Genomic DNA, 14,485 nt, shown 5'->3' with positions numbered 1-14,485 from the left:
GCTGTGACCATTCATTCTGCTGCATTGGTGTAGGAGGCAGAGAAAGAGCATCTTTTCTAGTCAGCCGAAAGTCTCAGCACCAACTCACAGTGGACCAGCTTGAAGGAAGTGCTCTCCTCTGACCCAATCATTGTAGTTAGAGAGAACATCTGACATGTGCCTGCCAGGCCCAGGTCCTGTGCCTGAGCCCTGACCCCACCCCCCAGGGCAGAAACAGCACGAACCACACCTGCCTCGTGGCCTAAGAGTGGGGAGCCGAGGGTTCCCTGAAAGATCAGCAGTGTTGCCTCCGGAAGAAAGGGAATGAATGTTGCAGGCTGCCTCCACGGAACCCCTCAGCAGATGGCTAAGAGATTTCCCAAGTGGGAGAGGCGTTGTGAGCAGAAGGAATGGCAAGTGAAGGCTTTATTTTTATTTTATTTCATTTTAGTGTTTTTTTTTTTAAGATTATTTATTTATTTATGTGAGAGAGAGAGAGCATGAGAGGGGAGAAGGTCAGAGGGAGAAGCAGACTCCCCATGGAGCTGGGAGCCTGATGTGGGACTCGATCCCGGGACTCCAGGATCATGACCTGAGCCGAAGGCAGTCGCTTAACCAACGGAGCCACCCAGGCGCCCCTATTTCATTTTAGTTTTTAAAGATTATTTATTTATTTGACAGAGAGAGCACAAGCAGGCAAAGGGTCAGGCAGAGGGTGAGGAAGAAGCAGGCTCCCTTCTAAGCAGGGAACCTGATGCGGGGACTCGATCCCAGGACCCTGAAATCATAACCTGAGCTGAAGGCAGCCGCTCAACCAACGGAGCCACCCAGGTGCCCCTCTGTGAAGGCGTTAAAGTCCAGAAGAAATTTAATTTGAGGTCAGGATACCTGCAGAGGCATTTAGATTCAGCATCTGGGGCAGAAGTTTCTGATGAATGTGTGACTCTCTTGGTCTTGACGCAGTCCTGTGCACACAACTAGACTTGACACTCCCCCAAGCCCCCCCCCCCGCCCCAGGCAACCAATTACAGAAAAATAAAAGCATCACGATAATTTGTACTCTCTATCGGTAGCAACAGTGGCTACAAGAAGCCGACAGATAAGATAAGCATTGTGCTAAGTGCAATTACTAGCTCTACGACTGCCCCACACTCCTTTCTCTGGCCAATTAGAATGTTTTGCCAGTAACAACACAGACATAACCCACATGGACTTGCGGAACCTTGTCCTTCGAGAGGTAATGGAGAATGGTTTGCACCCCCAGCTCACATCTTACAGGAAGTCCAGGGCCCACTGGGGAGATAGATACCTGCCAATCATAGGAGGCTAATTCAGGCTCTGGAGGAGAGCATCCTGGCCCCACCCCTCCCCATACTCTCCATTCTTTCGTTCCACTGGGATTTCCTTACTGTCTATCATGTGCCAGGCTCTCTGCCAGGCACTTGGGATACTGCAAGAAAAAAAACCATCAAATCCCTGCTTTTATGGAGCTTATGTTCTAGAGGTGATGGGAGGAAAATAAAGCAGAGAAGGGGGTGGCAGGGGTGGGGGTGTGCAGTTTACAGTTCCAAAGGCACAGGCAAGGGAAGGTTTCCCTGAGGGGCCACAGGGGCAGAGATATAAAGTAGGTGGGGGAGTGACCATGGGGAGCCTGCAGGGGGAAGGGCAAGTGCAAAGTGTGGAGGCTTGTCAGAGGATGAGGAAGAATAAACAGCGGAGCCAGAGAGGGGTGAGCTGGGGGAGGTGGGGGGCACACATGCATCTTAACCTTCCTCAGATGCTCTTGACTTTCTCAGTTCTGAGAGGACAGAGGTGAGGAAGCTGACACCTTCTCTTGGGTGCCTTCCCGCAAGGGTGTCTGTGTGAGCAGTGTTCCTAAAGGATGAGGTAGTGAGCGGCATATACCTCACAGCAAAGCAGACAACCCATTCTTAGCAGTCCTATAGCATGTCATCCCTGGGAACATCTTGCTGACTTTTCTGGGAAGGTCCAGCCTCCTGCCTTGGTTCCCAGCATACTCTCCTCCCCAAGACCCTTCTTGGAGTCAGAGTCATTTCACATTTCTCCAGAGCTTTCCCCTAGTGTCTGCCTCTGCACAGTTTTTGTTTTGTTTTAAAGTAGGCTCTATGTCGGGTGCCTGGGTGGCTCAGTTGTTAAGCATCTGCCTTCAGCTCAGGTCTTGATCCCAGGGTCCTATAATTGAGCCCTGCATGGGGCTCTCCTGCTCCCACTGCTTGTGTTCCCCATCTCGCTGTCAAATACATAAGTAAAATCTTAAAAAAGAAAGAAAGAAAAAGAAAAAAGAAAGTAGGGGGAGCCTGAATGACTCAGTGGGTTAAGTCTCTGCCTTTGGCTCAGGTCATGATCTCAGGGTCCTGGGATCAAGCCCCACATGGGGCTCTCTGCTCAGCAGGGAGCCTGCTTCCCCTTCTCTCTCTGCCTGTCTCTCTGCCTACTTATGATCTCTGTCTGTGACAAATAAAGAAATAAACTGTTTAAAAAAGAAAAAAAGGAAAAAAAAGATAGGCTCCACTCCCAGTGTGGAGCCCAATTCAGGACTTGAATTCACGACCCTGAGATCATCAAGACCTGAGCTGAGATCAAGAGTCAGAGGCTTGGGGCACCCAGGTGGCTCAGTCAGTTAAGCATCTGCCTTCAGGTAGGGTCATGATCTCAGGGCCCTACAATCAAGTCCCACGTTTGGCCCCCCACTCGGCAGGGAGCCTGCTTCCTCCTGTCTCTCTGTCAGTCCCCCGCTTGTGCTCTCTGGCTCGCTCTCTCTCTCTCTGTCAAATAAATAAATAAATAAAATTTAAAAAAAGAAAAAGACTATGAACTAGCTGAGCCATCCAGGCACCCCAGGAAGGTCACATTCTTTGTAGGGTTGATCACAAGTTTATCAGGGGGCAAAAGCCACCATTATAGCTGCAAATCCTGAATGTATGAAGGGGAGAAGAGAAGACAAAGGAGGGAGGGGCAGGGCGGGTTTGTCTTCTCTTCGCCCCTAGGCCACTCCTGTTCCTACCATGTTGTTCTCTCTATGCTCCAAGAAACAACACCTGTGAATATCCCTTGGGTCTAGATCTCCCCTCCTTGCCAATCTCCTTCTTATTATCCAGCTTATTTATGATGTTTCCTCCCTCCCTTCTTCTCCTTCTTTCCCTTTTCTTCTTTTAAAGTACGTTTTCTATCAGAACCCACAAGCAGTCTCTGAGTGAGGCCCTACCTCAAAGCTCCTCCAACCTGGAGAAGGGAGGAACAGGAACTTCTCTTACCCAAAAGGCCAGAATTCACACTGGGGTGGCTTCTGCTGCTGGCTTGTGGTAACACACTGTGACTAAGCCAGGGTCACAATGAGTCACAGCGGGGAAGGTGCCTTTGCTCCCCTTCCCTTCCCAGAGCAGGCCCAGGGGTGTGTGAAGTAGATCCAAAAGAGGCATATTATTGATGTAAGATCAAAACCCAGGGCTGACTGATACATATTTTTTCTTGATGTCTATTTCTACCATCTTTCCCCATCCTCCTGTCCCCCTCCATGCCTATTCCAGAAGTCTGAGGATATAATGCAGTGACCACAGCATTCTGTTCCTTCCAGGATTTGAATGCCAGCCCCCCACTCAGCAGCTGTCTGTCTCTGGATCAATAACTTAACCTCTCTGAGCTTCACCTGTAAAACGGGGATAGCTGTAAAATACAACCTATAAGGTTGTTAAGAGGATTCAATGAGATAATCCATATAAAGGCAGCTAGTGCTATGCCTAGCAGGTAGTATTCCCTGAATAAATGTTAGCCATCCTCATAAAAGATTTATGTAGTGCCTCCTACACTGGATCCTTGGCCTTTGAGAAGCTCTATCGTGGAACACAGACCTGTAAAATGAAAGATTATAGGACAATGGGTAGGAACTGTGATGGAAATAATATGGACACAGTCCTGTGGATGCAGAGAGGAAGATGGTTGGTCAAAAAGGGGAGATATTTGAATCTGAGATCCGGAAAAGTTTTCCATAAAGAAGAGACACACAGTTTATGTAGGAGCAGCTAAGAGGAGACTGTGGCCCCATTTTGTGCTGTGAGCTAAACTGGGAATTTTAACATCTGGAGACTGTTAAAAGTTGTGCACAGGGTAGCAACAGACTTAGAGTTGTAATTTAGAAAGCCCACACTGGCAGATGTGTGCAATGCACTACCGAGAACCGGTGTGCAAGCTGTTCACAGGAATACAGCTGTAGATATAGAATAGAGATGGAGATCATGATAGCAGGAAGAGCAGAGGATACGTTGTAGCCACAGCTAAGGTTTAGAAGAATCTGGACAAATGACCTGAGAGACTCAATGGAGAGAACTCTATACTTCTACCTGGGTTGGCACATTCGGCTCCTTTTGTCTTGAATGCTCTTTCCCCACTTGCCATTTCAACATTGAGTTAAAGCCACCTCCCTTTACTGACTGGATTGGGGGCCCTGCTCTGTGTTCCTAGAGCCCCTTTGTCGGGTCCCTACATAGCAGTCAGCATTCCTTTGTCATTGCTTCCTGGTTCCTCCCACTGGTCTGTAAATTCTGTGATGTCAGAGCCCAGCCTTGATCACCTTTGCACCCACGCGGCAAATGTGGTGTCAACTGTTTGCTGAATGAATCAGTGCAAACAGAAAACTTTTTAGCCAGTCTACAGAGAAGCTGGAGGAATCACCAGAAAGACCGATGTCTCCAGAAGCCCAGGCCCTGGGGCCACATCCATCTTCTGTACTCGGAGTCGCTGCCTAGAAATCTTGGGCCTTCCGGGAACTTGAAGCCTGGTGCAGCGACGGGCCGCGTGGCTAAAAGCGCAAATACAAACCTCTAACCGACTGCTGGCTAAGCCCCTATCCCCTTACCCCAGGCTTCGCCTCTCCATCCCATGCAGTTCCGATCCCCACCAGGCGGCGACGCACGTGAGAACGCGTGCGCAGTGAGCGCTCGAGGCGTCCTTTGCCCTTCTCCCAATGGCGGGTTGCGGTCCCCTTCCCGGCATCCTTGCGGGGGCACGGTGAGCGTCATTTCCGGTGGGGAAGGCCCGCGGCCGCCGCCGCCATTTCGGACACCGCTGTGAGGCTGAGACCGGAGCCGGTCCGCTGGGCGGCGGGCGCCGGGGCAGGAGGGGCGCGCGCGGCGGCGGCGGCCCAGCGTGTAGGCGCGGAGTCGGCCATGGCGGGCAACTTTGACTCGGAGGAGAGGAGTAGCTGGTACTGGGGGCGGTTGAGCCGGCAGGAGGCGGTGGCGCTGTTGCAGGGCCAGCGGCACGGGGTATTTCTGGTGCGGGACTCGAGCACCAGCCCCGGGGACTATGTGCTCAGCGTCTCCGAGAACTCGCGCGTCTCCCACTACATCATCAACAGCAGCGGCCCGCGCCCGTCTGTGCCACCGTCGCCCGCCCAGCCTCCGCCCGGTGAGGACGGACGGGACGGGAGGCCCCGGGCGGGGTGAGGGCCGCGGAACTCCCCAGCCTAGCCGGCTCCTCTCCGAGAGCTGACCTCCACGGGGAACGTGGGCAGAGGGCCGGAGTGACCATGGCAGGGGGTATCCTGGTGCTTTGGGGTCGTTCACACCACGAGCGGGTGTGTGTGAGGGAAAGAGTCGCCACTGACCCAGGCCTCTGGGTGTGACTTGGGAGGACAGCCCAGGGGAAGGGGAACTGCTTCGGCCCCAGGGTGGGGCTAGCGCCCGGGCCAGGCACAAGGGCAGGGCCGGGCAACGTGGGGACAAAGAGCTGAGGGGGATGTTGGCACTGCGGGGGCATCACTTGGCAGCGGTTCCCAGAATGAATTCGATAATCCTACAAGTGGCTTTTTAGACTTGAAACATTTCCTGTAGTGTTAGAGAGCCGGGCTTGGTTTGGAGAGCTATTCTCCCCTGCTGGCCTTTGGTAGGAAGTCACCACATACTAGCCCGGAGGGATGGAGACACCCTCAGGAAACCGGTCAGCTTTTTCCTTTCTTGGGCATTTTTCCAAAATACTTTTACTGTCCTCTTCCCCCGCAGAGGACGAAGGTGGTGAGCTAAGTGTCTTGGGTATAGAAGTAAGCCCTCTGTGATCAGCCCAGAACAAGTTGATGTCCAGCTGCTGGTGTCCAAGAGATCTTAAAGTCCAGAGACAGTTTCTACAATTAGGGGGTTCTAGTTTTCAGGGTATTTTGTGGAGGGCAGATTTTTTTTTTTCCCCCAGGAAATAAGCTAGTGGAAACAGTCCCTTCCTTGAAAGTGAAGGGAACTTCCAGTTTTATTCGACTTGAATGTTGTCAGTGTTATATGTCAGGGCCTCTTGTTGCTCAGTAAGTTGGGGCTGTGACCTAGGTCTTTCTTACAAGGATCACTGAGATGTGACTGTCTTACTTATTCCTTGAGAGTTGTTTGGAGAATTTTAAGGAGATTTATGCACTTAGTGCCTGAAGTTTGTGAAGGATAGAGGAATTCTGAGGTTGTCATCTTACCATCACTTGTGTAGCAGCATCCAGAGTCTTAGTCTTTCTCATTGTTGCCAAGTTGAAGCAGTTTTCTTCTGACCAGCTGAGCCTAGCCCCAGGCCAGTCTCTTTCCCTTTTGGGATAGTCCTAATTTAGATTTATTCACTCTGGCCAGAAATGGGGAGGTGGGATAGTCAGTCTCTTTGTTGCTAACAGATACCAATTATAAAAAAAAAGAGTATGGAATCTTTAAGTCCACAAATTATCCTAGGTCTTCTCAGTCTGGTTAGTTAATAGCATAACGTGAGACAAGAATATTGATGTAACATAACTTTGCCCCAAACTAGGTAAATTCTACCTTTTTTTTTTTTTTTTAAGATTTTATTTATTTATTTGACAGACAGAGATCACAAGTAGGCAGAGAGGCAGATAGAGAGAGAGAGGGGGAAGCAGGCTCCCCGCTGAGCAGAGAGCCCAATATGGGGCTCGATCCCAGAACCCTGGGATCATGACCTGAGCTGAAGGCAGAGGCTTTAACCCACTGAGCCACCCAGGCGCCCCAATTCTTTTAATGTATTTTTTTTCTTAAGAATTATTTGTTTATTTGATGGGAGAGAGCACAAGTAGGCAGAGCAGCAGATAGAAGGAGAAGGAGGAGCCGACTTCCCGCAGAGCAGGGAGCCTAATGTCCAGCAGGATCCCAGGACCTGGGATCATGACCTGAGCCAAAGGTAAATGCTAAAGGACTGAGCTAGCCAAGCACCCCTAAATTTGACTTTTTACCACTTTCTTGGTATCTAGGGTTTTACATTACAGTGCAGTAATATGATGGCAAATGGTCACTGAAACTCAATTTTTGACCTTCTTTCCCCCAATTTTCAACCTTTTGTGTATACATTTTGTAAAATTTGGAGATGGCAGCAAGCAGGTTTGCTAGTTTGAGCTTTCTCCACACCTTGGTGTTAGGACTTTATATCTCTGCACTTACCTTGATACCGAGCTCCACCTTTTCATAACAGATACGAGTTCAGATCCTTGGCCCAAAAGAGAAGGTGAAAATTGCCAGAGTTTGTGGATGGGGTGTAGAAAGTTCATGGGCATTGTGGTAATTCTTGGTTCTGGTAATGTGCCCAATTTTCCACACACAGCAATCGATTGAGTTGCTGTCTTTATAATAAAGATTACTTAATCTTTGTTTCCCCTCCTTTCCCGTCAAGCTCTTTTTCTTTTGAAACTACACAGAGAAATTTCTTAAATTTTAGAAAAGCATGTAGAATATTTTTTTTTTTTTAAAGATTTTATTTATTTATTTGACAGAGAGAAATCACAAGTAGGCAGAGTGGCAGGCAGAGAGAGAGAGGAGAAAGCAGGCTCCCCGCCGAGCAGAGAGCCCGATGCGGGACTCGATCCCAGGACCCTGAGATCATGACCCGAGCCGAAGGCAGCGGCTTAACCACTGAGCCACCCAGGCGCCCCGAATATTTTTTTTTTTTAAAGATTTTATTTATTTATTTGACAGAGAGAGATTACAAGTAGTCAGAGAGGCAGGCAGAGAGAGAGAGGAGGAAGCAGGCTCCCTGCTGAGCAGAGAGCCCGATGCGGGACTCGATCCCAGAACCCTGAGATCATGACCTGAGCCGAAGGCAGCGGCTTAACCCACTGAGCCACCCAGGCGCCCCAAGCATGTAGAATATTAATAGCTAACATTTATGGACTGGTTATTCTATGCCAAGTACTTTGCCGAGTACTTTCTGTACTTTATCTCATTTTCTGCCCATAACAATCTGGTGAGAAATATTGTGATCTCTATTAATTGAAATATTTTCATTTTATAGGTGAGGAAACTGAGAGTCAGAGATTCAGTAACTTGCTCAAGGTCACACAGCTGGTAAATGATTGAGCCAGATTTTGAACCTCAGAATTCTAACTAGAGAGCTGACACTTGTGCTGTACTTCTTTTTCTTTCTTTTGAGATCTGAACAATGCACATAGTAGATTCAACACTTTTGTTTTTGTCATGAAGTCCTAGGTTCTGTTTAAAGATGAAAGAATGACAAGAAGAAACTAATTTAATATTTGGACAATACTTGTCTGTTATCGAAAAGTCTAATGATGATGAGGCATTTACAGTTCTCATTTGGCAAATTGAGCATGAAAAGAGCTTTTTACTTAGGACTATATAGCGTATTTTGTGGACATAATATTTTTGTATGGAATGGCTTATTCCTTTAGAGGAATATGGTAGGATGGATTAGGTATTTTTAAGCTTTTCTGGTGAGTATATTTTTAACTTAGTTGTTCAGCTTCCACAGGCTGCCATAGTCTGGGAGCACCCTGGTTGTGCCTCAGGGCCATAAGGCAGGGTTTGGTATCAAGTCTACTGGGCATACCTTGTCAGGTTGGACTTCAAGGTGTACCTCTTGGGAAGGCTTTGCAATCATTGATTCACATGTTTCTTTGAACAATGAGGTATTACTAGACCTTAGCCAGTAGACAGTTGAATAAGTGTGAGCTGGGAGAGTAGTTTTAAGTCTGAGCTCTGGAGCTTGGGTTTGAGACATTCTTCCTGGCCACTTACTACTTATGTAACTTTGGGCACATTCTTTAACTTGCCTCTGCCTCAATTTCCCCATCTGTAAAAGAAAGGAAATGGTGATATTGACCACATAGGGTTCTTATGAGGATTAAATGAGTTTTAGTGTATTAAGTGCTTAAGAATGGGGCTAACATATAGTAAGTACTTGATAAGCATTAGCTATATTAGTCCTTTGAACATAAGTATGAGGTTGGGAGAGCAGGAGTTGAAGCAAAGTGGAAGACTTCTCAGCATTGAGGGGCTCACAGGCAGGCATGATGTGGATTGGTGAGCGTGGTAATAGGATAGCTTGTGTAAGGGAGTAAGTGCTGGGGTGGAGCATGATGGAGTGCATCGAGAAGTTTGAAAGGACCTTGGATCCATGACATGGAAATATGATGGCACCTGGTGTTACCTGCTTAACCCAGAGCCTTCTACCTATTGTTCTTGTGGGTGAGGGAAGCATAAAAGCTTGCCTCATTTTGGGGCAGGGAGGAGCAAAAGTTGGGGTGGTTATTGTTTACGCTGCCTTTTCAAGGTGGTGCTGGACCAAGCCATTCTCTAGAAATCTTGTGGGACTGTCCATTACCTACTGCTTTTCTACCTCCACCATCTGTGTTTCATTTGTTTACCTCATCTTTGCAGTTCTCAAACCTGGTCTGCATGTTTTATTCATCAGTTACAGAGTATCCCTCCATCCAGTGGTTCTGGAGAAGTTCTTCAGTGAGTTACTTCTAGGTTTACATCCAAAAAAGGATGTCTCGGTAAAAGGAAGTAGGTTTATTTATTGCAGGACTTCTCAGCCATTTGCTGTGCTCATGTGAAATTATGACCCTCCCAAGAGAGGCAGGTTTTTGACCACAAGACATTTTGAGAAGTGTCCTGAGATTCTGTAGAATCTTCTCTGGGAAACAATGCAGTGGACTTGGATTTGGGGATTATTCGAAAATTTCTAAAGGAATAAAGAGGTTTGGGCAGGGTACAGTGTACCAACTGCTTTTAGGAGCTTTTATTACATAGGTGTTTGACACCAGGAGAAGTTAAATAAGAGTTCTTATAGCTAGTAAATGGCAGAACCAGAATTCATTAAACCTAGTCATTCTGAATCTGTGAAATACCATGCTGATACCCACCATTTTTAGAAAGTTCTGTTTGCTTAGGAGGACAGATATTTGATACCTCTTTAGGAGACCTCAGATGAAAGTCAGCAGCCTTTTTAGCCCTTTGTCTTGGACAGGTGGTAGGGTGTGTTTAAGCATTTTCTATTAATACCATAGGCAGAAGAGGAGGAAAGGAGTGGAATTAAGGAAAGAGGAAGGGAAAATGGAAGTTCTTCGAATTCAGGGAGAGGCCGATGATGGAGCTGCTGTGGTGGTACCCATGCCAGAAGTGACCTGGCCTATTGAAGCCCATGGAGCTCTTGGTTGTTCTTCATAAAACCTTCAGGGAATGGTGTTGTAAAAATTGATGTAACCTGAGGGCTAAAATGCTTAAGAATTAATGAGTTGAGCATGTACAGAAACCAAAAGAATATGAAGTGCTTGCATTGATTTTGATTTCTTAATGTGTTTGTTCATAACTCATACTCAGAATACCAGCACAGGTTTATGTAAAACAAGTCAGTGACGTTTTCCAAGTCCCAGCAATGGGAACCTGGTCTTTGGTTCATTTCTCTAGACTGACTGACTATATCTCCTTCCTTTCCTGTCCTCCTCTTTCCTGCCCTTGGATGTTTGTGGTTGGAAGGCGATGACGTAGGGAAGAGGAGCTGGAACATATAGCTGTGATGAGGTTCGGGCTTATCTGAGACTTACGTTCTTTTCTCCCCCTTTTCCTTCTGGAGTTTGGTTGATGGTCCATGTTTTTGACTGCCTCAGCAGTACACAGAAACAGGCACTCCTCTGGTGGAATTATAGTGTCCATAAAATAGAAAAAAATTTGTAGGTAAAGAAAATCAAAGGGGTGCCTGGCTAACTCAGTGGATAGAGCATACAACTCTTGATCTTGGGGTTGTGAGTTCAAGTTCTGCATTGGGTGTAGAGATTACTTAAAAATAAATATATTTTTTTAAGAGTATCAAAGATTTTCCTTGGTGTTTTGCTTGTATTTCTCTGCTGGGATTGCCAAGCCAAAGAAGAGAAGTCATTGTGGGTCCAGTTCACACCATGCAGCATTTGAGCAAGAAATGAATTGAACCAACTTCCTACCTTTATATTTATGGCAGAGGAGCTGCCATTTTTTCTTTTCATAATTTTCATAGTGATCTTTTTTTTTTTTTTTTAAGATTTTATTTATTTATTTGACAGAGAGAGAGAGATCACAAATAGGCAGAGAGACAGACAGGAGAGAGAGATGAAGAGAAGCAGGCTCCCTGCTGAGCAGAGAGCCCTATGCGGGACTCGATCCCAGGCCCCTGGGATCATGACCCGAGCCGAAAGTAGAGGCTCAACCCACTGAGCCACCCAGGCGCCCCCATAGTGATCTTTACAAGGGTCTTAGCCTTGTCTTATTTGTTCTTTTAAACTATCACCCCCCCCCCCAATCAAACACAAAACGCATTTTACTTCAGCTAGTACAGTAATGGAGGAACCATAACAATGGATGACAGGAGTGGTTACCTTCCTTTTTAGAGTGAAAAGAATGCCTTGGAAATGTTCAGGTATGGTCAGGGCTGTTCTTTCATGGTGATTTCGTTGTATCTAAGAACAGTTTTTTGTTGCTACTGTTTTTTTGTAAGAATAAATCTCCAGTTGAAAGTGAAAGTCAGGGGGGAAATAATGTCTTCCTGAGACCTCCTGCCTCATTCTTTGCTTACCAGCCACACTGTGTGTACCTTTATATCCGCAACTGTCCTATGAGCTTCTTAAAACTGGGAACAAACTTTAACTTCCTTCCCTTACTTCAGAATTTTGTTCATTAAGAATAATATTAACATTTACTGAGTACTGTCTTCCAACCACTGTTCCAAAAAGGCAGCTAGTGAAAACCATTTTGGCTTTTGCACCTTGGCATGTAGTTGGGTAAACTCTAGCAAGGGAGCTTTCCTCCCTTTGTGTCATTAGGACCATTTTCTAAGCCATGGGTACTCTGCTGGTGTGAGGGTCCTCCTTAACACTCTACCTGGGAGGCTTTCTGGACCAGACAGTGCTGAGTAGGTCTCCTTGGAGCTCACATTGACCCAATCCTTCACATAGTTCAGCAGGCCTAAAGGATCACTGAATTAACTTAGTGGCAATAAGCAGAATGACCATATATCTCATTGCCTACCAGACTTGAATGGGAACAATGCCCCTTCAGTGGTCCGTTTGAGTGAAGGCAAACTCCAGAGTATTGCACCACCATGCTCTGGTATATTCCTGACCAAAGTTCTCCAGTTCAGCTCTTGAAACTACTGGGGTTGTGTCCTGCAGGTACCTGATGGTGTTTGCTGTAGATATGTAGTCCTGGGTCTGGGCATCTATTTAAGCATTTTTTTTTTTTAAGATTTTATTTGTTTATTTGACAGACAGAGATCACAAATAGACAGAGAGGCAGGCAGAGAGAGAGAGAGAGGGAAGCAGGCTCCCTGCTGAGCAGAGAGTCCGACGCAGGACTCGATCCCAGGACCCTGAGATCATGACCTGAGCCGAAGGCAGCGGCTTAACCCACTGAGCCACTCAGGCGCCCTATTTAAGCATTTTTAAGAGATTTTATTTATTTATTTGACAGTGAGAGAGGGAACACAAGCAGAGGGAGTGGGAGAGGGAGAAGCAGGCTTCCCGCTGAGCAGAGAGCCCTACTCAGGGCTCGATCCCAGCATGCTGGGATCATAATCTGAGCCGAAGGCAGAGGCCTAATGACTGAGCCACCCAGGCACCCCTCTATTTCTTGAGTTGGGGAGCCAGCCAGCATTACTGAGTGTGGGCTATTAACTTGTTTTAGCTTATAGCCATGAATTTCACAGATGGACTTGTGTGATACAAGAAATGTGCAACTGTCCTTTAAATTGTGTCTTGGTGTCTCGTTGTGCGTTCCATTTGTGAAGGCACTTATCAGTACTCATTCAGTACTGAGGACTTCTGGTTAACTTCTGTAGTTTATCTTTTCGCTTCTTTCCACCACTGAATTTCAAAGGTACTTTTTCTGGTCATTCTGGAAGAAGTGATTTTTAATACTGAACAAAATAATTGGGTCTCATTTCTTTTTTTTTATCTTTTGGGTCTCATTTCTTTTAGAGTGCAAATTGATTTAGACATCCATCTTGGGCTATCACAATATTCCTATTTCACCACATTAATCACAGGCTTGCTTTTTTTTTTTTTTAAGATTTTATTTATTTATTTGACAGATCACAAGTAGACAGAGAGGCAGGTGGGGATGGGGGGTGATGTGAAGCAGGCTCCCTGCTGAGCAGAGAGAGCCCTATGCGGGGCTCGATCCTAGGACCCTGAGATCATGACCTGAGCCGAAGGCAGAGGCTTAACCCACTGAGCCACCCAGGCGCCCCTCACTGTGGCTTTTAAAGATTTATTTGTTTATTTGAGAGAGAGAGAGACCGCAAGCAGGGGTGGGGAGAAAAAAAGGGAGAGAATCTCAAGCTGACTCTCCATTGAGCGTGGTCCCCGACTTGGGGCTCAATCCCATGACCCTGAGATCATGACCTGAGCCGTATCACTATGGCTTTTAGATAGTGGACCAGTATTCTTGGAGTGAAGAACATAAATTGGGCATTTTCCCTTAATAGAGGACTTGAACAACTCTCCCAAAAGAAGTACAAATAGTAATCTTGAAATACACCAAACAATCAAAGATGATATTTAAAAAGAAATAGCATTTCTCATTAAATTGTCATTGAGAGGCGCCTGGGTGGCTCAGTTGGTTAAGTGTCTGCCTTTGGCTCAGGTCATGATCTCAGGGTTCTGGGATCAAATCCTGCATCAGGCTCCCTGCTCAGCAGGGAGCTTCTCTCTCTCCTTCCTGCTTATGCTCTCTCAAATACATAAAATTTTAAAACTAAATAAATAGTCAATGAGAGAGAGCCTATGAGCCGGGAGAGGGGTGGTTGGAGAGGGAGAAACAGACTCCCTGATGAGCAGGGAGCCCGATGTTGGATCAGATCCTAGGACACTGAGATCATGACCTGGGCTGAAGGCATACACATAATGGAGTGAGCCACACAGGCATCCCAAATTGTCAGTGATCTATTTATCTTTCTTTCTTTCTTTTTTTTTTTTTCTTTTTTTTTTTTTTTTTTTTTTTAAAGATTTATTTATTTGACAGAGAGAAATCACAAGTAGACAGAGAGGCAGCCAGAGAGAGAGAGAGAGAGGGAAGCAGGCCCCCCGCTGAGCAGAGAGCCCGATGCGGGACTCGATCCCAGGATCCTGAGATCATGACCTGAGCCGAAGGCAGCGGCTCAATCCACTGAGCCACCCAGGCGCCCCTTTTTTTTTTTTTCTTTAAAGAATTTATTTGTCAGGGCGCCTGGGTGGCTCAGTGGATTAGGCTGCTGC

The 14,485-nt window shown here is 46.7% G+C and overlaps 1 protein-coding gene across 3 annotated transcripts in view; it reads left to right on the top strand.

The window, feature by feature from the left end:
• Window positions 1–4,999: 4,999 nt before the first annotated feature.
• Window positions 5,000–14,485, top strand: part of CRK (CRK proto-oncogene, adaptor protein) — a 28,828-nt gene continuing 19,342 nt past the window's right edge. For 2 of the 3 annotated variants that reach the window (XM_004746885.2, XM_004746888.3), the window contains exon 1: window positions 5,001–5,403. In XM_004746885.2, the coding sequence (XP_004746942.1) occupies window positions 5,163–5,403 (241 nt within the window). In that variant the 5' untranslated portion in view covers window positions 5,001–5,162. Of the gene's footprint in view, window positions 5,404–14,485 lie in introns of all 3 variants that reach the window. The other variant, XM_004746887.3, reaches the window with a different exon arrangement.

This window comes from Mustela putorius, unplaced genomic scaffold, assembly GCF_011764305.1.
Source record: "Mustela putorius furo isolate JIRA1106 unplaced genomic scaffold, ASM1176430v1.1 tig00003962_pilon_pilon_pilon, whole genome shotgun sequence".
NCBI classification, from domain to species: Eukaryota; Metazoa; Chordata; class Mammalia; order Carnivora; family Mustelidae; genus Mustela; species Mustela putorius.
This window is presented reverse-complemented; position numbering and strand designations above follow the sequence as displayed.